The 21,169-nt window shown below is 41.6% G+C and overlaps 1 protein-coding gene across 3 annotated transcripts in view; it reads left to right on the forward strand.

Annotated features, from left to right (window-relative positions):
• The first annotated feature begins 810 nt into the window (after positions 1 to 810).
• pcdh17 (protocadherin 17) overlaps positions 811 to 21,169 on the forward strand; it is a 58,064-nt gene continuing 37,705 nt past the window's right edge. Inside the window, exons 1-2 of one of the 3 annotated variants that reach the window (XM_032513995.1) lie at positions 811 to 1,530; positions 2,341 to 5,128. In XM_032513995.1, coding sequence (XP_032369886.1) covers positions 2,633 to 5,128 — 2,496 coding nt within the window. In that variant the 5' untranslated portion in view covers positions 811 to 1,530; positions 2,341 to 2,632. The remainder of the gene's footprint in view (positions 1,531 to 2,340; positions 5,129 to 21,169) is intronic. The other 2 variants (XM_032514001.1, XM_032513985.1) reach the window with 2 other exon arrangements.

Here is a 21,169-nt window from a genome sequence, read left to right on the forward strand (position 1 = left end):
ACCCAGGTAGCATATTTAACACTTTTAATTACCTACAATAATGTCTAACAATTACTTCTGCTTCTCACTGGGCATAGCGCCATTAAACACAGTACAGTATACTCTGCATTATGAAGGGTAGTTTAATAGACGCTGTATCCATGGGCTGGTACAGGGGAGTTATGTTTAATATAGAACTTTAAATTTTATTCCAAACACAACTCTCAAAAGTGAAAAACACACCCTAAATGAAGAATTACACTGAAAACTGGAGCGATGTGTTGCTCTTAAAACACACACACACACACACACACACACACACACACACACACACACACACACAATCCAATGGTAATCCTTAAATTAAACTACAATTACACTGTAGTGGCTTTACAGAATACATTCATATTTAATCTGTGCTCCTCTTTTAGGCCTACATTAGACTAAACCGTGTATCTTCTCTGAATGCATTTAAGGTGTGGTTCTAAACGTGTTATAGTGGAATTCATTTGAATCAGCTTCATTAAAATGAATTAATTTCAACTGAATTCAAATCCTGTTGTCCGTTTATGATAAACGACCTAACTGAAATTTCAAACCACTTCAGCCTGGCCCCTGCAAGTCTCTTGGCAAAGCTGTCCAACGCACGGTTTCCTTTATTGTAAACAACAATGAAGTGTGATATTTGAAAAAACACAGATGCACCACCGGTGAACTACGAGCCACCAATCATTTGTAGTCTGTACCCAAAGCGGCTTTTAAATCCCTCCTTCTCTTCCCACCTCTTCAATTTCATTGGCTGCCAGAGGAGTAGCGACAATGTTTAATGCACCATGCGGTGTCCGGACTTCAGTCAGTGAGAGGAAGCCTTCTATGCGCTTTGGCTTGTGCGACGTGCAGACAATACTAAAGTAACGATTGTGCGTAGATATTAAAGAAAATCACCATTTCCCCCCCCTGACAGCTACAGAGAGACTTGTGGCAGGATGTGGGGCTGTTGCTGACCACCTCCTCAGCAGCTGTCTCTCTGTGTGGACTTTTACGGGGACGGCGGACAAGGACAAAATGCCACTACGGGAATCAGTCACTCAACGCTGTTTCGGACGTTGGGAAAGACACTGATCATCTTTTAAATATCTGCTTTGGATACACCATACTACACGTCTGTTTTAAAAAATATAAATAATCTTCTCATAGAGTATTTCTCCGAACAGTTTTCTTTGACTGAAGAACGGTGACTCACTGCAGGCACAAGGCGAGCCGCTGCATCCTAATCAGACAGCGGAGAGGACTTCAGCTCATTGACATTACAGTCATACTTTTCTGGAGCACTTTTCCCCCCACTGCGCTGCACTGTAGCCTGCGTGTGCAGCGGAGGCTTGTGGCTTTTCTTTCTGCACAGAGGAGGGAAAGGATACGGGTGGTACCTACTGAAGTGGTTAGGTGACTCTCCCTGAACCCTGCTGGAACTGACTGTTTTGATTTTTTTTTTTACAGTAATCCTTTTTTTTTGTTGTTGGTTGGGGGAAACTGTTGCAGTGGTTTCTTTCGGTAAGTTTACGCTTTTTGTCTTTTATGTTCTTTAGATCTGTTCTGCTTTGTAAGTACCCACTGGAAGCACTGTCTGTTGCTCATTTCCCAAACGGTTATTTCACAACCATCCCTATGCATGCGGATGCAACAGCTTCTTCCAAGGACCGTTGAATCTTGCAGGGATCGAGTGAGACAGAGAGAAAGAGAAAGAGAGAGAGAGAGAGAGACGCACACAGACAGAGGGCATCAGTGGAGAGAATTACACGGCTGTGCTGAGATGTTGACAGCTCATTTCCGATTTTTTTTATAAGGCTCATTGTAAATGTCCGGATTATACGGATTTGTTAATGCGTGTAAGAAGCTCATTTAATACACACTTATTCAAATAGCCACAATAGGCCATCTTCTGCTGTATGCCAGTGTTACCATATTATTAAAGTTGCCTATTAGGCTACAGTTTAGTCAGCATTCTCATAATGTGTGAATGTGCCATCATCAGGCTAAGGTCAAGGTGTGCATTGCATGTTAGAGATCGATTAAAAACTACATTCTGTTTATAATGATACAAGCTACAAGGGGAATCATTATTTCCCTGTGTATCTGGGCTGCGCCGAGTGTCTTCCCAAGGTTAACTAATTGACAAGCTTCCCCCATAATTGTTGAGATGAATTACACATGAGCCTTGTTTCAGTTTTGGCTCAGCGGTGGATCTGATTTCTTACTGGCAGAAAGGCTAGTGTAGCCTAGTCTGTTTTTATTTGGGTAATTAATTGGCACACATGTCATTAACAAATATATATGCATATATTTTTCTGTTTTCCTTCTTAGGTGGTTTGAGTGAACACTTGACTATTCTGTTCTGCGACTGGATCGTGATTATTGCTCAGATGAGTCTGGGCGCTCAGCTGAATATAAATTAGGTGTTCAGCACCACACATTGCTGGAAGAGGAAGAGAGAGTCAGAGCAAAGACAATCCACAAAGACAAATGCCAAGGCCTCAGATGATGAACAGAACTCTTTATTTGATCCTGAATAATAGAAACGCCACATTTGAACAAAATACCAACAGGTCAAAGGAAGCGTAAACTTGACAGATTATAGCAGCTTTACGGAGTGGGGATGTATCTTTCTATTTTCTTTTTCCTCCTCTTATGGGCTCAAGCCCTGACATTGAAAAACTTGAATTACTCTGTCCCGGAGGAACAGGGTCCGGGTACAGTGATTGGGAACATTGCCAAAGATGCTAGACTCGGACTCGAACAGGTTGGGCAGGGAGGACAGGGGAAGAAAGCCAACTTCAGGGTGCTGGAGAACTCAGCTCCGCATCTCATTGATGTGGACCCCCAAAGCGGACTGCTGTACACAAAGCAGCGCATCGACAGGGAAACCTTGTGTAAGAGAAACCCCAAGTGCCAGCTCTCCATGGAGGTGTTTGCCAATGACAAGGAGATCTGCATGATCAAAATAGATATTCAGGACATTAACGACAACTCACCCATTTTCCCATCGGATCAGATTGATATTGACATTTCTGAAAATGCATTGCCAGGGACACGCTTTCCCTTGACCAGCGCACATGACCCAGATGCTGGGGAGAACGGCCTGAAAACCTATCAAATAACACGGGATGACTACAATCTTTTTTCTTTGGAGGTAAAGTCCCGTGGGGACGGGACTAAATTCCCAGAATTAGTTATTCAACGGCCATTGGATCGAGAAGAACGAAGCCATCACACCCTTATTTTGTCAGCCACAGATGGGGGGGAATATCCTAGGTCAGGTACCATGCAGATAAATGTTAAAGTTATTGATTCCAATGATAACAGCCCTGTCTTTGATCAGCCCTCGTACGTTGTGGAAATTCCTGAAAATTCACCTCCTGGTAAAGTGCTGATTGATTTAAACGCTACTGATCCTGATGAGGGCAACAATGGACAAGTAGTCTATTCTTTTAGTGGATATGCCCCAGAGAGAATCCGGGAGCTCTTTTCTATAGATTCCAGAACAGGGGTCATAAAGATTCAGGGAGAAATTGACTACGAAGAGAGCCCAGTTATTGAGATTGACGTCCAGGCAAAGGATCTAGGTCCCAATCCAATCCCAGGTCATTGTAAAGTCACTGTTAAAGTGCTTGACAGGAATGATAACTGGCCATCTATAGGCTTTGTGTCCGTGAGACAGGGAGCGATCAGCGAGGCAGCACCTCCAGGCACTGTCATTGCTCTCGTCCGTGTCACAGACAAGGACTCAGGCAGGAATGGGCAACTTCAGTGCAGAGTGCTTGGTAATGTCCCTTTTAAACTTGAGGAGAACTATGATAACTTCTATACTGTAGTGACCGACAGGCCTTTGGACAGAGAGGTGCAGGATGAGTTCAATGTCACCATTGTGGCCAAAGACAATGGCATTCCTCCTCTAAACTCCACAAAGTCATTCACCGTAAAGATTCTGGATGAGAATGACAATGTTCCTCGCTTTACCAAGTCAGTTTACCTTCTTCAAATACCTGAGAACAACATCCCTGGGGAGTACCTAGGTTCCGTTCTGGCACATGACCCAGACCTCGGTCAGAATGGCACAGTGTACTACAGCATAATCAACTCCAATGTGAGTGGGGGTGATGTCAACACCTATGTTAATGTGAACGCTGCTAATGGAGCCATCTATGCTGTGAGATCTTTTAACTATGAGCAAATAAAGTATTTTGACTTTAAGGTTCTTGCTAGAGATGCAGGATCTCCACACCTAGAGAGCAATGCCACAGTGCGCATTAGTGTTCTGGATGTCAATGACAACATCCCTGTCATAGTTTTACCCCTACTCCTAAATGACACGGCTGAGATACATGTGCCACGCAATGTTGGTGTTGGCTACATTGTGACTACAGTAAGGGCGGTGGATAATGACTACGGTGAGAGCGGGAGGCTCACATATGAGATCTCGGATGGAAATGAGGAGCACCTTTTTGAGATTGATCCGGTGACTGGAGAGGTGCGAACAGCCCACCCATTCTGGGACGATGTGAACCCCATTGTGGAGCTGATCATCCGAGTATCGGACCATGGCAAGCCAACCCTCACTGCTGCCGCCAGGCTCATCGTCAAGGCCTCCAACGGCCGTCCTCCTGATGGACTGCCACGCACAAAGGACAATCAGAACTGGGACATGTCCCTGCCACTTATTGTAACTCTAAGCATCATATCTATCATGCTTCTGGCTGCCATGGTGACCATCGCAATCAAGTGCAAGCAAGAAAACAAGGAGATCCGTACCTATAATTGTCGCATTGCAGAGTACTCGCACCCTCAGCTGGGAAAAGGCAAGAAGAAGAAGATTAACAAGAACGACATCATGCTGGTGCAGAGCGAGGTGGAGGAGCGGGATGCCATGAATGTGATGAATGTGGTAAGCAGCCCTTCCTTGGCCACCTCTCCCATGTACTTTGACTACCAGACACGCCTGCCACTCAGCTCACCAAGGTCAGAGGTTATGTACCTCAAACCCACTGCCAATAACCTCAGCGTGCCCCAAGGCCACGTGGGATGCCACAGCAGCTTCACAGGCCCAGTCACCAGCACTACAGACACACCTACTAACCGCATGTCCATCATACAGGTAAGAGAAATTGCACTCCTCTCCTTCACTGTTATGCCACCATTTTCACGTCACAACCCTCAGGAAGTTCCCATATCCTATATCAACATTTGCCCCCCCCCCCCCCCCCCCCCCCCCCCCCCCCCCTCCGTTTCGTAAATTGAAAGAAAAAAAGATAAGGGCAGGCAGAGGCTGAGAGGCCCAAGAGCATAGAGAGAAAGGAAGGGAGGGAGGGGTGAGCATTAGGAGGATTAAACAGTCATTCTGTTGCTCTCATAGAACAGAACCAGGGACATCGACACAAATCAGTTGTGCTTGAAATACGTCACGGCAGGCTTTTGAAATCAGTTTACATGTAGAAACCTTTCATTAATCACTCAATAACTGTCATTTCATTCCCGTGGAATAAAGAGGATCAATTCCATTTAATACAAAGTATCCCACAGATACATATTTGCATTTCCAAATCCGATCCAAACTAATTCTTTTTGAAAAAACATAAGACATAATTGTATATTATGTAAATATACCTATACACAGTAAAAAAAACAACTGTATCATAACAGTTACACCAGTGACAGATGCGTTGTGCTGTTCTGCTGTTTCAAGTCAGTGTTAAACATCACATCAGTCATCAAATTCTATAGCTCCGTGTGGTTAATTGTATTGATTTTAATTCCTAGAGATTATCAGATTGGATTTATTTTCACGGCTACTTTATACGTCTTTGGGCGGAGTACTTGGGTGTTTAAGCCTCTAACGTGATAACTTTTCTGTGTCTTTGGCCTTAAGCCCATTAAAAGTCTGTCGCGTCAGACGAAGATTAAGGCCTGCTTAAGACTTTGGTATGTAACACTGGTGATATGGGCAGTTGTATAAAAGCCTTTTTCTGATGTTTACCTATTGTTCACACATTTAAAAAAACTCTTAATTTGATAGAAATATTGTATAGTACTTAATTAGTTTTTATTATTATTATTAATATGTTCGGCCTATGGCCTTATTCTATTGGGCACAATTGCAGAATTACATTCCTTCTAATTACATCCTGATGGACTGTAACTATTAGTCTCTCTGCTGTTTTTTCTATCCCACTATTTGCACTAGATGTAGATGTGACAATGACTGTGATCAGATGTGATGTGTTCCCACCAGGGAGGAAGGCCACTGTCTGTTGTTCCCACTCTCTGTCTCAGCCCTGCTTCTGTTATGAGCCAGCTGCATAGGGCAAAGGTCAGCACAAAGACCGTTAAGGCTTCCTAATCAGAGGGCCAGAATAAATACTGGTCCATTCGGCAGGTTGTTTCTCTGCTAACGTAGTGATGATGAATTAGACTGTGTGGGGCTGTTGCACATCTTTACTGTTCTTTCCCCTTTCAAACTGTCAGGGAAAACACGCATGAGCAGCAACAACACATTCCTTAGTGTCTTGTTTACAGAGGTTCCCCTTGACAATTCAGGCGTGCAGGGTGCTCTATTGTATTATTCAAAAGAAACCTGTGTAGAGGGAGATGGCCTGAGGCATTACGTTACTTCAGAATCTGTACAGAAGCATATCACTTTTCTCCCCCCTCCCCTGCTTCTGCCTTCTCCGTTCGTGTGGACAGTAAGTAACCTGAGTCAGAGGAGAGTGGCTATGGGAAAAATGTCAGGAAACAAAGACAGAATTCCCCTTCCATCGATCCCAAGGCCTCTCAGCCCATCTGTCACTATAGTTGCCACGGGAGGACAGGCTAAATAGGAAAAATAAATAAAGAGATGGATAAAGCGGGAGAGCGTATCGCCTGCGCAGTCGGTTTCACAAGGGCACCTTAGTGCTGCTCTGCTCATCTACACCTAGTGGGGCTACTGTAGCTGCCTGCAACTCCTAGACTCTCTCCACACTACTGCCGGCCTCTAATGATGTTTTATAGTGCAGCACTGGCAGACAGGCTGGGCTTGGTCTCTAGCTGGGAGAAGGGAATAATATGAACATATCAGCAGAGCTCGGCTGGCCTTATCATTGTCACCACCATGCCAGCAACCGGCCCAGTGGAGAGATTCATTTCATTTCTAAAGAGAATTCCTGGGATAAGGAGATGGATGATACGTAATGATGCCTAATTCCGCTTAAGGCGTTGAAGGGAATTACTTAGTGTGGAATCAAGGTTAAAACCAATCTGCTGCAAAATTCCTCAATTCTCAGAAAGAAGGGATTTCAGTAAATTGCTCCAAAGAGTGAGCCGTCTCCCACTCTGTCTTTAATATGTTTTTAGGATTTTGTCCCCCATTGTGTTTAGCTTCAGCAGCTGCGCCAAGTTGTGGCTCACCGACTGGTTCACAAGTTTCTCTGCTGCTTTTCTTCACACCTTTTTGGGAACATTGTTACCAAACATTCAAAGACCCCTGTGTCATTACTTTCAAATGGCCCATAATTTATCATATTGATTTGTTTTGATAAGTTTTGAGTGTAGTAATTTGATTCACCATGAAACTGTAATTAAACTGAATCCTGTCTCGATGGGGGACCCTCCATGTTAATAAGGTGCAGGTGGCACAAAGGCAAGGGGGGGGGGGGGGGGGGGGGGGTGTCTGTAAGGCAATACAAGCTTCCTTTAGGTGGCGGCATTCTGCCTTGGGATGGGGTGTCGAGGAGAAAAGGGGCGTTAGTCTGCTGACTTGTCACTTAGGGTTAGGGTAGGGAGGCTCCTGCTGCTCTAATGAAAAAAGTCTGAGATGATTACGTAACAAACACATGGGATATAGATTTTTTTTTTTTATTCTGGAATTGCCTAAAATTTTGGTACAATTGTTTTAAATGGCAATAACTGAATTTACCAAGCACACACCTAACTATAAAATCACAATAATTCTTAATTCACACAGTTCTTTCTGCATATAAATTAGAAAAGCAGGGCAGATACATTTTGTAGCCATTGCTAATAAACCAAGGTCTTTAAATGGATTCTAAAAATGACTGGCAGCCATAAACATATTGAGGGAATTTAAAGAAAGCTTAAATAAAGCAGTTAGGGGTGTGGCTGTGATCATTTAAGCGGCACATATACAATAGAGAAGATGCAACACTCACTCCTTTGATCTGTTTAGGTTGAGCATATGCATGCCAACAATGTAGCTGGAGCAGATGTGGAAAAAGGGTGCTTCCAGGAATGGTCTTACTCTGCATAATTTAAGGAGATTGTGTGTATGTGTGTCTGTGGGTGTAGTGTCATTGTGCATTCCAGGCATGTGATTTAAGCCTTTAGCTGGCAGGCTCCATGACAGAGCCCCTCTCTTTTATGAGCGGGACAATCTTGCATTTGTCCGAACCTTGAAACACCCTTCCTCCAAGAAACGCACATGCGCACACACTGACAAACACACACACACACACTGACACACATACGCACACACGCAGATGCACACGTAACCGGGTTTGGGCTGTTTTTAAGGATTCTACCGAAGTCTTATCAAAGCCTCCGCTGTATATTGTATTGAAATTGCTCCCACACTTCACTGGCCACTGAGGCAGTGAATAGAAAAGCACTCTTTATTTCATTTCTCTCTCTCTCCCTTCATCTTTAGATAACTGCTTTCCTCTGGAGCATTGTATGGAATGAGATTGGTAAACCTGTATGTACTGAAGCCCACTTGCTGACAGGATTGAGCAGCTCAGCAACTAGATACAGTCAGTCTCAACAGTCATTTATAGAAATGAGAGACGGTTCGAGAAGCCATTTGTAAATTGTGTACTTTTGTCCCCCCAGTTGAGCTCCTCTGGGCCACTAGGCCAGGTTTGTTTTGAGTTTTCCAGTTCAAAAAAAAGAAAATTATTGTCTCGCCTTGGGGTGTGTCTTTGTATTTCCTCAAATAAACCGGCTACTGTACATACCACTACATGCTATGAATTATTTACAGGCAGTATTATTTTTCTTCATCTTCCCCAAGCTCGTACTATATATACAACTGAGAGGAAGTGCAGTCAGACCACAGAATGTTGCCTTTGGGAGCAACTGTAAATGTTATCTCTAACCAAAATATATAATTGTTTTCATTGAATGTTTTATTTATTAGCTGTCATTAGTGGTATTTCAGTCTGCAGAGGAGCTTTTTTCACTGCAGATGCGGCAGTGTGTCTTGAAGCCTTATCAGAAGTGTAATGCACAGCACAAAACGGCAGCTATATTTGCATCCTCTTTCATTAATAAATCATATGTTTAACAAATCAGAGGGAAGCGGAAGATGTCACGATAAGCATCAGGTCTCTGGCTACACATTTGTGAACATGATACAAGCAGAATTTGACCATCCATTTACTTTTTCTGGGTCTGTTAGCAGAATTTGAGACAGCATGAGAGAAAAGTGGGGATGACTGTAGTAATCTGTCATGTAGCCGATTGTTGTCCTCCTAACACCTCTGCGATAATGACATTTTCAAGTTTTAGAAAGAAAAAAGTGATAAACACACACCGATGTCTTTATCTTTAACATTGCCACTATTTCCATTAAAACCTTTTCAAAGCAATGCAGGTTGAAGATTCTTCAAGAAGATTTACCAAATGAATAGTGAATTTGCAGAAACATATCACGAGAACCCAGAACATTTGTTTGAGATCGGAAGCAGCTGTGGAAGTGAATGTTTTATTTATCGCAAGTTCTCAAAAATCCAAGTAACCCTGCTAAATAATTGAATGTATATGTAGGCCCCTGACTATGCCCACCACTACCCCTAACCCCAACTTGAGCGGAGGCAGACTGGAGATGGATAGATTATGTATGTATACATTGTATTGGTCTAATTGGTCAGCCACTACAAAACCTTTTAGGCAGCTGTTGTGCATTTATTTGGACACAGCACTTATCTGTGCTGCATAGTGCATAACTTCATTATTTTAACAGACCTCCCAACCTGGCAATGCAGGGAAACAAAGAGATTTTTTTTTTCTTCAAGTGTAGAGAGAGAGAGACAGGATATGAGAACACAAGTTGACCTCCGTGATAGCCAGATTGCCCGGACACATTAAACCAATTTGTCTGGTTCAATAGGAAGCAGCCTATTGGAGATGACATGGGCACGATAATTAGACTGTGGATTGTCAGTGGACATTCGCTCTCGGGTTTGTGTGCGCATGAGTTTGTTTGTGATAGAGAGGAAGTGGGCGATCAGAACTCTGCCTTCTTCACTGACACCGGATGACATACTGTCATGTCATTTTGTTGTGTAGTAAGAGCCATTGTTTAGCTTCCATGGACAGACTGGCATTTTAAGTTGTTTCAGATCAAGTCATATCACACTTAGTAATTACTTTTCTATTCTGTTCTAACAAGGCTACCAAGAGCCTGACTTGTTTAGTCATTTGTTTGTTGTGGCTGTTTTCACATGTGACAGTGTCTCTTGTTTTCTTGGCCCACTGATACTGCAAGCTTTCCATATTTTGCCTACACTAGATGCGTATGTGCATTTTATACCCGACAATTATTTTATGGTGAGGTGTTTTCTTTTTATTTTAAACTCCTCCAATACAAGCTAGAAGAAAGAGAAGATTGTGAAAAAAGAAAAAAAAAATCTGTGCATGCCCCCAGTGGATTTTGAAACATTTTCTTTAGTACTTTGGCATTCTGCTCAAAAAACTCTGGCACAAGGAGCCAACCTAGCCTCAACAGAGGTCACAAAAACAAGAGAACAAAACATAACCTTCACAGTGGAGGAATCTAAGATTCAGTTGCCATGTGTATATGTGTGTGTATGTACATGCACATGCACCTGTGCAACTACCAGCTGTGCTCTGAAGCACCGGCCTTACTGGTTCCCTCAGATTGAAATGGGCTTCCCTGTAGGGACCGCCTGCCCCCTGAGGGCTCTTAGATCCTTTCTGGGGTCTTTAGACTTAACATTTTGAGCAGCAGGGTGCTGGAGCTGCAGCAATAGGTATATATATATATATATATATGAGTGACCTCACCGTAATGTGCTCTGAGATGCACAGCTCACTGAGGGCTGCATTGGCGTACATGGCATGGCAATGTATTCTTTGAACAGCCAGCAGCTGAGTCTCCTTGCTGTAAATCAAACACTTTCAAAGTCAAACAAAGTGAAACTCACTCTTTTGTGTCTTGGAACCAGTCCAACCTGAGAGAGCTTTTATTTCTGCCACATCTTCTTTCACTGTGCCCCCTAGGTATGTGCTGTAGAAACAACACACAGCTCAAAGAATGAGTTATGGGAATCTGTTCTCACCTTCTATCTCATTAGTATAAGAGAAATGATTTATCCCTTTCTCCCTGAATCTCTCTCTCCTTGTCCTTGCCTTATACAGTGCAGCACTTCTTCAGCTTCTGCAGTAATGTGATTAATTGATTGGAGGGATATACCATGAATACCATCTCATTTTCTCTAATTTAACCTAACTACATGTCAAAACAAAGCACTATAAAAAGGGCTTCTTCTCCCACATACAGCCACTACAGTACATTACAGTCGCCCAACGCGGAAACAACGGTTTGCTTCGAAATTTGAGTATTTTCCTGCCAGTTTATGGTTGTGTGTGTGTGTGTCTGAGAAGGTCCTAATAAGAGAGATCCCACGGTCTTCTCTATTCCTGCTTATGTTTGTATCACAGTTTGAAATCTGACTCCCATGTCTTTAGCCCTGTGTGTGTTTGTGTGTGTGTGTGTGTATGTGTGCGAAGGGAATTGACAGCCACTGTGTTTTGCAGGGGCTGTTGTGTGTTTGTGGCAACAGAGGCTTAATGAGTCGGCACTCTAAGATGTTATTGCCTACACAAAAGGCCCACAAAATGGTGGGCACACAAGATTTGTCATCAAACTTGATTTGACTGTGTCTTCTCTTCAGGGTAGCAGTGGCGATGCTGAGTGCTAATGGTGTATTGAAAATGGTATATTTGGCCGGTCTCGTGTTTTTCTATTGTAGTCCACAGATGTACTCATTTGGCCACTCACTGGGTTTATGTCTTAGACAGAAATCTTTTTAGGGCCTTTAGCATACAGATCAATTTCTGGTTTGCTCCGTTTCTTATGGATTTTTCCTCTGTTTAGTACTAAAATACTGTATTTCATTATCTACCGCTCTGAACATTGTTTAGTTAAAATAAAAAAATTGGACTAGCATCCCCATGCTCTTGCTCTGACTCCTTTTCGGATTCCCTTTCCTTCTCTCTGCTCTTGTCATCTCAGATAAGCGATGCAATTGCTCATGTTACTGACGACCCAAGCCAAATTCATAATGATGAGATTATCTTGTCAACAGTACAGAGTGTATATGTCTGCTGTATTGATCTTTGCACAGTCTTAATAAATGAAGTACCACGATAGAAGCGTTGGCTCAATGATAACTCTGAACAGATCTTGCTATTCATACTCTCAACACTGCTGAAATGATGAATGGAACTTGTGTATTCTGCCCTCTCTTTTGCTCCTTTCTTTCCTACTCTCCTCTCCTATTTCCAGATTGATGGGGTAAAAGAGCCCCGCTCCCCACACACATTGTCTGAAATGTGTCCTCTTTGAGGTCACGTTGACACGCGGTGTCAATGTAGAGACATGGGTGCTGCTGTGGGATGAACCAATCGGATAGACTACAGGGGAGGGAGAGCGGGGAGGAAGAAATTACTAGCGTCGGAGCTTGGGTCTGTGTGTGTCTTTAGATCACAGAGGTTTAAAGGGGGGTTTATCTGTGCATTTGAAGAGAAGGTCAGCAGGGTTTAGAGCTTGAGATTATGTGTGATTGTTTCTTCTGCGGGCTAGCTGATTAATGCTAAAGCTGGTCTGACAGATACTTAATGCACCATAGATGCACTTAAAAGAGACTCGGAGGAACTGGCGTCCAACACTTTGACAAGAGAGCATTATTCTAAAGCCTTTTCTGTGAGTTTTTACCCAGGTTTATGGACAGTAACCTTCCTGTCTTCTACTCCTCCTTTTCCCGTCCCCTCCTTTACTCAGATTCCTCTGACCTGATAAATATACAGCAGATAGGTCACATTAAAGTAAAAAAACAAATTGTGTGTGTGTGTGTGTGTGTGTGTGTGTGTGTGTGTGTGTGTGTGTGTGTGTGTGTGTGTGTGTGTGTGTGTGTGTGTGTGTGTGTAGACACAGGGGGGGAACCCAGGTGTGGGTGTATATGCACTGCATGTATTGACATTAGACATATGTGTTCCTGCATTCTGTGTGTCTGGGTTTATGTGTTTACATATCTGCGCCTGGCCTCGCTTTTAGGCTTTGGGGAAATATCTAAAATCCTTTCATCCTCCATCCATTCAAATGGAATAATTTCGTTCTTTTAATGTTTTGGTTCACTAGCCCTCAGCTTGTGTCTTGTTGGATGGTTTATTTCAACACTAAATTATAAAAGGCTTGTTTCTTTAGTCAAATGTAATACAAATACTGCATAGGAGGGCTTAATGATATCAGTTTGAAAGCGTAATAGAGGTGTGCTTTTAGCTCTTTTAGATTGCAAGGCTGCAAGCGCTCTGATTTTCTAAAGGACTCAAATTTAAATGCTGAGTTACTGTAAACAACGAGCACGCTTATTTAGCCAATACTCTGAAGCATACAGACCTTTGTTGAATTTTTTGTGAATGCATTTTTAAATTGCAGTTTGTTAGATCATATTCAGTGAAAATGTCTTATTATTTGTACATATAAAAAGATGAAAAATGTAGCTCTAACTGAAAAACACATCTTGATGAATTTAGGAAATACACTTGTTTGCGTTCTTGCTGAGAGTTAGATGAGGAGATCAATCCACTCTCCACCCTTCTGTACAGTAATCTGAAGCTACAGCCGGCCGCGGGTTAGCATAGCTTAGCATAAAGACTAAAAACAGGCTGAAACAGCCAGCCCATGGACATCTGATGGACTGATGGACTGTCTGAACGTAACAAAATCAGCTTAGCTGCACCTCTGAAGCTCCCTAATTAATTTCTTACAAAGTTGGTTATGTCAAACGGTTTTTTTTGTAAAAAGGGAATTCATAGCCTGAAATTGCTTGACCAAATCTCAAATGCGAGTTTGTCTGGAACCTCCCAGTTCATTTTTCATTTCCAAGGGGCACACAAATGGATAGACCTAGAGCCAGTCATAGCAACGAAGCATGTGACATAGCGCTGAGCGACGGGCAGCATGCAGAGATGAGCTGTGATGGCGTAGCATCAATATGTCTGTGAACAAAGGGTTTCCGTTTTTTGCAATTATAATTTTAAAGATGTACTTCAACAGAAAGTTCCACATCAGCTGCAGCCATCCTGGTTGATGTGTGTAAAAAACGCTTCAACAGCGGCTTCTCATTACTAAGCTAGGTTTGTGTTTGCCACAGTGTTCCTGTCGCGAGCCAAAAGGGGGAAGGCTCCGCAAGTTGTCAGTCATCGTATGAAACCGGCCCCAAATAAGATATGGTTGTGATTGACAACGCGGACAGGGTGTGGTCAGCTAGAAATCTGTCTGAATGGGAGGGGGACCAGACAGTTCTGCTTTTAAGGGTCGTTAAATGCTTCTTGATCAGTAAGAACATGCACTTGTTTGGTTACATTCATGCATGCATGTCTTAAGAATCTGTTTTAATAGCTAGTTAAGTGTGAACATGTGCAGGGAATTTGACTCCATCTAAAAATGTACGTTTTAGTGGGCCTGTTAACTGTAACAGTTCTGGGAATTTGGCTGAGTTGGCTTTGGATTAATGAGGGTGAAGCAAGGTCAGTGTTGACTCAAGACTTCACTTAACAGCAAAGCTGTTATAACTATTGATGAGCTAGTCCAGAATGATTAGTAGCTTACACACCAAGATCATACACTGCACACTTTTCTTTCTTTTGACTGCTTTCCTCAAAGTTTGAAGGTTGTATAAATAATTCAGTATCAAGTAAAATCCTCCGTCTCCCACTCCTCCTTTCCTTTTTTCCCCCCAAAGTTGAAAGATTTTCCTTTATCAATAACCATAAGACTGGTCCCAGCTGTAAGCTACTGCTGGTTCAATGTGTCTACACAAAATGTCTCAAGTAGTGAGGGAAAACAGCACTGCTATTTGAGGAAAGAAGGGAAACTGCTGTGTTAGGGGTTTTTGTGTGTTGGAAAAAATATCTATGCCGAAAGCTACATTTATCATTTACTCCTGGGGCTAAACTGTCACCGCCAGATGTGGATTGTGTTGATAGGAGAACAAACGGGCCGTCTTGTGTCGCCCTTTCTCGTCCGAGTAGAAAGGTTTCCTCTGAGATGGCAGCTGAGACGGAATTGTCTGCCGGAGTGTTTTTAAAAGATAATGCTGGTTGTAACTACAGGCATACAGAAGTCATTGCAGTAGATAATTGTGAATGTAACTGAGTCTAAAATATTTGAGTAAGATTAGAAGGAGGAGTGCTTTTGCCCTTCTCACTTGGAGACCAAGAAAAAGGGTGGGAATAAAGACAGGGTCACAACCTGTTCCATTTAGACTTTTTTTCTATAGTTGGACTGTTAGTTAGAATTGTTTTATTTTTTTATTTCATGTCTAGGTCCTATTTTATGATTTTTTTTTCTTCTTTTTCTTTTGTGTCTGGTGTAGTGTTGACTGTCAACACCTGAACAGGCTGCCCTTATTATATTGCACTGCACACAGGTGTGACTACATCTCATAATGGCTCAGGAATAACACACATGCACACACCAATGATTCATCTCCTGTATGTTTATGTGAAACGTGCATGCAGTGCTCCAGTTTATTACGCTGGTGAAAATGTTTGTTCTTAATTGTTTTTGTTTCTTAAAAAAAGAGAAAAATAGTTTTTATGTATATTTTTGTGGAAACATTTGAAGAGAAAATTGAATTATAAAGATGTAATTTGCCAACAAAACCCCCTCCTTACTGTTGGGAGATATGTCAAAACTGACCTGTTATCTACTGTCATCCCTAATTTAAATATATTTAGAACTAGTGTAGATAGGCAAAGTGAAGCTCACAAGGCCACAAGCACCATATCCTTATTACTAAATCCAAAAGTGAAGAATACAGGACAATAGAACAGCATTACAACACACATCTTAACCACTGGTTGTCTCAAACCTAGTGACATAATATATAATGTTTAATGTAGTTTGTAGGATTGTAGCATGTACCTATTAGATCATTTGCATTCTCTCTCCATTCTGGTGAAACTATGTCTAAATCTGGTGAAGATCTTCAATGAGTCTTGAATTCTAGCACAAAGATATGGGTTCCTCGACTGAAACACTTGGAATTCAATTAATATGGTTTCAAACTGCCGGTCCATTGTTAAATAGGCCACAGTCAAATTATTTTTTTTTCAGTTTAGTGAAAAAAAGGATCCAGTTTGCTGTAGTGTAGAGCCTGAGTTTAATGTTTCCAATTCGGCGGCTTATTGTAATCTTTACCCGAGGGGATGTTGGTCAACATCATAACGGTTTATGGGTAATGTTGTCCTTTTTTAGTTAGATAAGGATGATTCATTCAATAATAGCCTTATCAGCCCATTAATGAATCAATTACAGTCATATGAATTCATAAAAAATGATTACTATATATGTTTTTGTAATTTGTGGTAAACAGATTATTTTGTATTACTATATGCTTATTAAGACAAGCCTTCTGAGCCATTTTGTGTATGCAGGATTTAGTTCAGCCCATCATTTGATTTTTTTTCATTTATCATAAAACAGGCTAGACTGTAAGATCTCTAGCACCGGTAACGGTTACATGTGTGTGTGGACTGTGTAAGTGAAAGAGCAAAACATGTTCAAGGATATGCACTTTCTCAGCAGTTTTGATTTTTAATATTTTTTATGTGAGTTGATTCTTGATGATAATGAAAAGCTAAGGAATATAGTTCAACAACGCTTTGTTGACCCTCTCTCAGCCTGTTTATCCCTTAGAGTTTTCTTTTCATGCCCTTTTTAAAAGTACTTTTGTCTCCAACATTAATTGACAGACATTATTACAAAGGAAGAATGTACTCTACAAAAGCAGCTTAAGCTAACCAAAAAAGGATCCACATTGAAGAACAATTTAATAACTGTTACTCCTGCAAATGTAAATGCAGCTGTCCTGCTTGTTCAAAAGATAACTACCTTAGAAATTTGACCAAAGTAGTCATTTGTAGACTGAAGAGAAAATTATATCCATACTAGCTCAGGCTCTTCCTCAAAAGGAATATTAAAGTGGCAGTAACTGCACAGGTTGAAGGAAATCATTTTTCAAATAGTGTTTTTGTCTCGCCTCTCTTGATGAAAAGAGGCAAGCACAACCACCTCAGCCCTCCCTCTGCCCTGTGCACCCTTTCTTTTCTACCTTTCCTTTTTTTGTGTTTCACCTATCCATGATTTCAGTCAGTCAGTGCGCGGTTAGAATAACAGGTCAACGTTTTCATTTGCCTGCCCTTTTCTCTTTTCTCTTCTTGGTTTTGTTGAGACTGATGAAAAAAACAAAAGAAAAATAGTGCCACTAAGACGTCTTGGTACTTTCCACTGGGCTTCTTAATAGGCACCTCTAATGACACTGTATGGTCAACCAAAATAATAGGCAATCAACGTGAGTGGTTGAACATTAATTATGAATATTGTGTCTTTGCTGGTGAGCAGTGAATATGCAAGGGAGAGGTCATGCTGTTTATACAATTGAATATAAAAGCCTCCGAAGTGCTACTTAGCCCGAATTAATGATGGGAAAAAATAGCCCTATTCCCTACCAAATGAACTCGGACACAAAAAAATTAGAAGGAATGTGGTTATTTTATGAATTATGGCAAATCATGATTTACAAGATGAGACAATTGAGTTGGATTAGAGTTGCCTGAATGTCCCGCGATTCCTACAGAAATGCTCCATTATATTTTTCCAAGAATCATAATATTTCAAAGCAGCGTCAACCTTAACACTTATGCAGTTGTGGGCGACATTATTCAGCTTGAGTTGTATTAGATTTGTGGTACGGAAGTTAATTCAGTAAAATTAGAGATGGGGAAGAGAGGAGAGACTTGTCAGTAAGATACATATTTTAAATGAATGATCACTAGGGGTGAGACAAATAATCAACATGTTCTGATACAGTCTCTAGTACACTATCTGTTATCGTTATGTTATTGTTACACTGGCACTAATTCCAGAGCATGTTCTTTTACGTTACTGAGGCATGTTCTTCTTTTCCTGCAGACATTTCTATCTGGAAATCTATCTATTCATAACCTGAAACCTTTTTTATAATGCCAGAAATTGCACATGCATCAAGTCCATTTAGGGTTTACGCTGCCTCGTATCAAACCAACCCAGAGCTTTAAACATCAGTCACACGGAATGTCAGCTCACTCATTCATTTGACAGATATGGTTACCTGCCATCCGGTGACAAACATTGTGGCATAGAGGAAAATCAACATAGCTTAAATGCAGGTGACTCACTGCAGAAAATCATTCTGCACAAAACCCTGCGGCAAGGGCTTTTATCTTCTGTAGCGGTCCAACCAGCAAAGAGCATATGAAGTCATTCAAGACTGCAACTGGGCTTTACACTTCATAGATAGCAAGCAACAGAAGATTATATTCAGTTAATCATGGCTGTAACTGTACACAAAATTCACAGTTGAATACGCAGCATTGTTATGGGGTCAGGGTTCATTATTTTATCAGTACAGCCAGGAAAACAAAACAAAACACAGAATTCCTTTTAATTTGTTTCTTGAAAAACCACACTAAGCATTGCCCCATGGTCTATACATCCTGCTGACAAAATGTAAATAAATGGATAGATCTCCAGCTGAAACTAGCAGACTTAAAATAGACCAGTAAAGCTATGTGGTTCAGATGACTAACCCAACCAACAAGGTGACTGCTCCCTCACTAGCATTTCTTTGCACTGCAAAAAGGTTCTTTTTTTAGTCTTTTTCGTGACTTCGTCCAGAGGTTTGCTGAGCATGCATGCTCAATGTCAGCTGTGCCTCATGCCATTCATACAGCTGCACTTGTTCACCCTCGGGAGATGCCAGTTTAACTACTATTTTGTACCTTTGTGCACAAAACTCACGGGGGCTCCTTGGAATTATACAAGAGGTTGTGTTTGATTGTTGCTGACATCTGGCAGAATTGCCACTAGCAGTAGAATATTACAAAGCTCATTTTGCTTTTTACTTAGTTATTCTTAGTTGCAGGATAATTTGCAAACTCTCTGGTACAGTTGCAAATTATCAAAAAACAGCCACATATATTTACTGTATGTGTGAGACATCTTCTTTCAGAGTCTGCTTTATGATTAAGCACCATCCAAAATCATTAGCAATGTGTCCATCTGGACCGATGGTTGAAATCTCCATTTACCGGCACCAGCGACACTTCCTTACTTCTCAGAAATTCATTTTGACCTGACCTTTTGTAAGTTATTTGGAAGATAGTGGAAGATATTTAGCAGGCAGTAGACTGCGATGGCTTTAAGTTCACTTAAGCCCATTGATTGATTGCTCTGTTATCTCCAGAAAGATGTATAGGACCAGCTAATTAGATTTGATCACTTACAATTGCTCCTCAGCCACTAGGTAATCAATGCAGTCTAATTATTGTCTAGATCTCCAACCCTTTTTCCTTACTTCCTTTATCATCCTCTCACTTTGCTCACCTTTTTCTTTTATTTCCTGCTTTTGCTGCATTCCCCTTTACCAGTGTGTTTTCTTTCCTTTAAGCTCATTTCCCCTCTCTTTTATCCTTAACCCACCCGTCCTTCCCATTTGGTTGTTGCTGTGTTACTTTAACAGTTTTCAAGAGGAATAAACTACAGTTCCCTTGGTGGTAATGTAACAGGCACACTTTCACCCCAGAGACATAGTTTATAAATTAAAACTGCAATCCAGATCTTTTTGGATTATTGACAAGGTTATGGTGGATTTGGAACCACTCACACCTTCTGACATAAATAAACACACACGCATACACACAAAGTGAGTATTTGTGTTTTGGAAGACAGTAAAGGACAAATGCATGTATCATACCTAGCAGGGTTGGTAGAAGGAGGGGGTGTGCTCTTGTTCCTGTAAATAAAAGAGAACTGTCCAATGATGTGTGAAAGAGAAGCTGCAATTTGTGCTCTTTCACCACCCCTATCTAAGATATCAAACGCACATGCACACACACGTAGACAGACACACACCCCATAGAAATGAACAGTGCCCCAAAATGCACCAACAAGGCCTGAGAGTAGAATAGCACTCCAATATGCTCTTCCCATTTGTCTCAATCGGCGCGCTGTCTGTTTGGTCAATCGTAGGGTCTCAATGGGAATACAGAATAGAGTGCAGCTTTTTACACTTGCTCAGCCTCACTGTACTCAGTATCTCTCTGACCTTTGTGGCCTTGTTGCATGGACTTGATACAACGTATCATTCAGTACAATTCAGCACCAGGCCGTGACATTCTCATCCACACCACCAATGAAACTAAACTCTCCGGATTTTTAGTGCATTGACCCAGAACTGCTGGATTGAGCCTGTGTTGTGAAAAGGTTTTGTGCTTCTTTGAACCTTTTGCCTGAGGTCAAAGTCTCATATTTTAGGTCCATAAGCAAGTCCGGGTTTGAAACCTAAAGTCCATCTATACAGATGCTGCAGTTTGGGTCCATTCAGTTAGGGTCAGTTTAGTTCAGCTCAGTTCAATTCACTTTAGTTCAGTTCATTACATTTCAAGAAGTCCCACAAGGCAATATTAGGAGGCAAGAAGTGCAAGCATGCAACATTAAATACTCAATGAAACTTGCAATGCTAAATTAATTTATGTACTGTATAATTCAGTGTCTAATAATTATAATACAACTACTGGACATCTAGCCAGTATGTGTCATTCCCCCCTCAAATTATCTTGTATTCATTGTGGGCTCTGAGTGGCTAAGTACAAAGCAGCCCATACTGGCCATTATCGATCCATTAATTGGAAAGCGGCCCATTGTAGTGAAAGGGCTGGGCAGTTATAGACAGACAGGAAGAGATGGAGGCTTAAGATCAGCCTGGACTCTAATTGGCAGGAAAGAGGTTTCTATGAAGTGGCGTAATGTGCTTTTTATTGGCTTGTGGGGGGTGGGGGGGGATTGCCATGCTTTTGG

The sequence above is a fragment of the Etheostoma spectabile genome, chromosome 1, assembly GCF_008692095.1.
Source record: "Etheostoma spectabile isolate EspeVRDwgs_2016 chromosome 1, UIUC_Espe_1.0, whole genome shotgun sequence".
NCBI classification, from domain to species: Eukaryota; Metazoa; Chordata; class Actinopteri; order Perciformes; family Percidae; genus Etheostoma; species Etheostoma spectabile.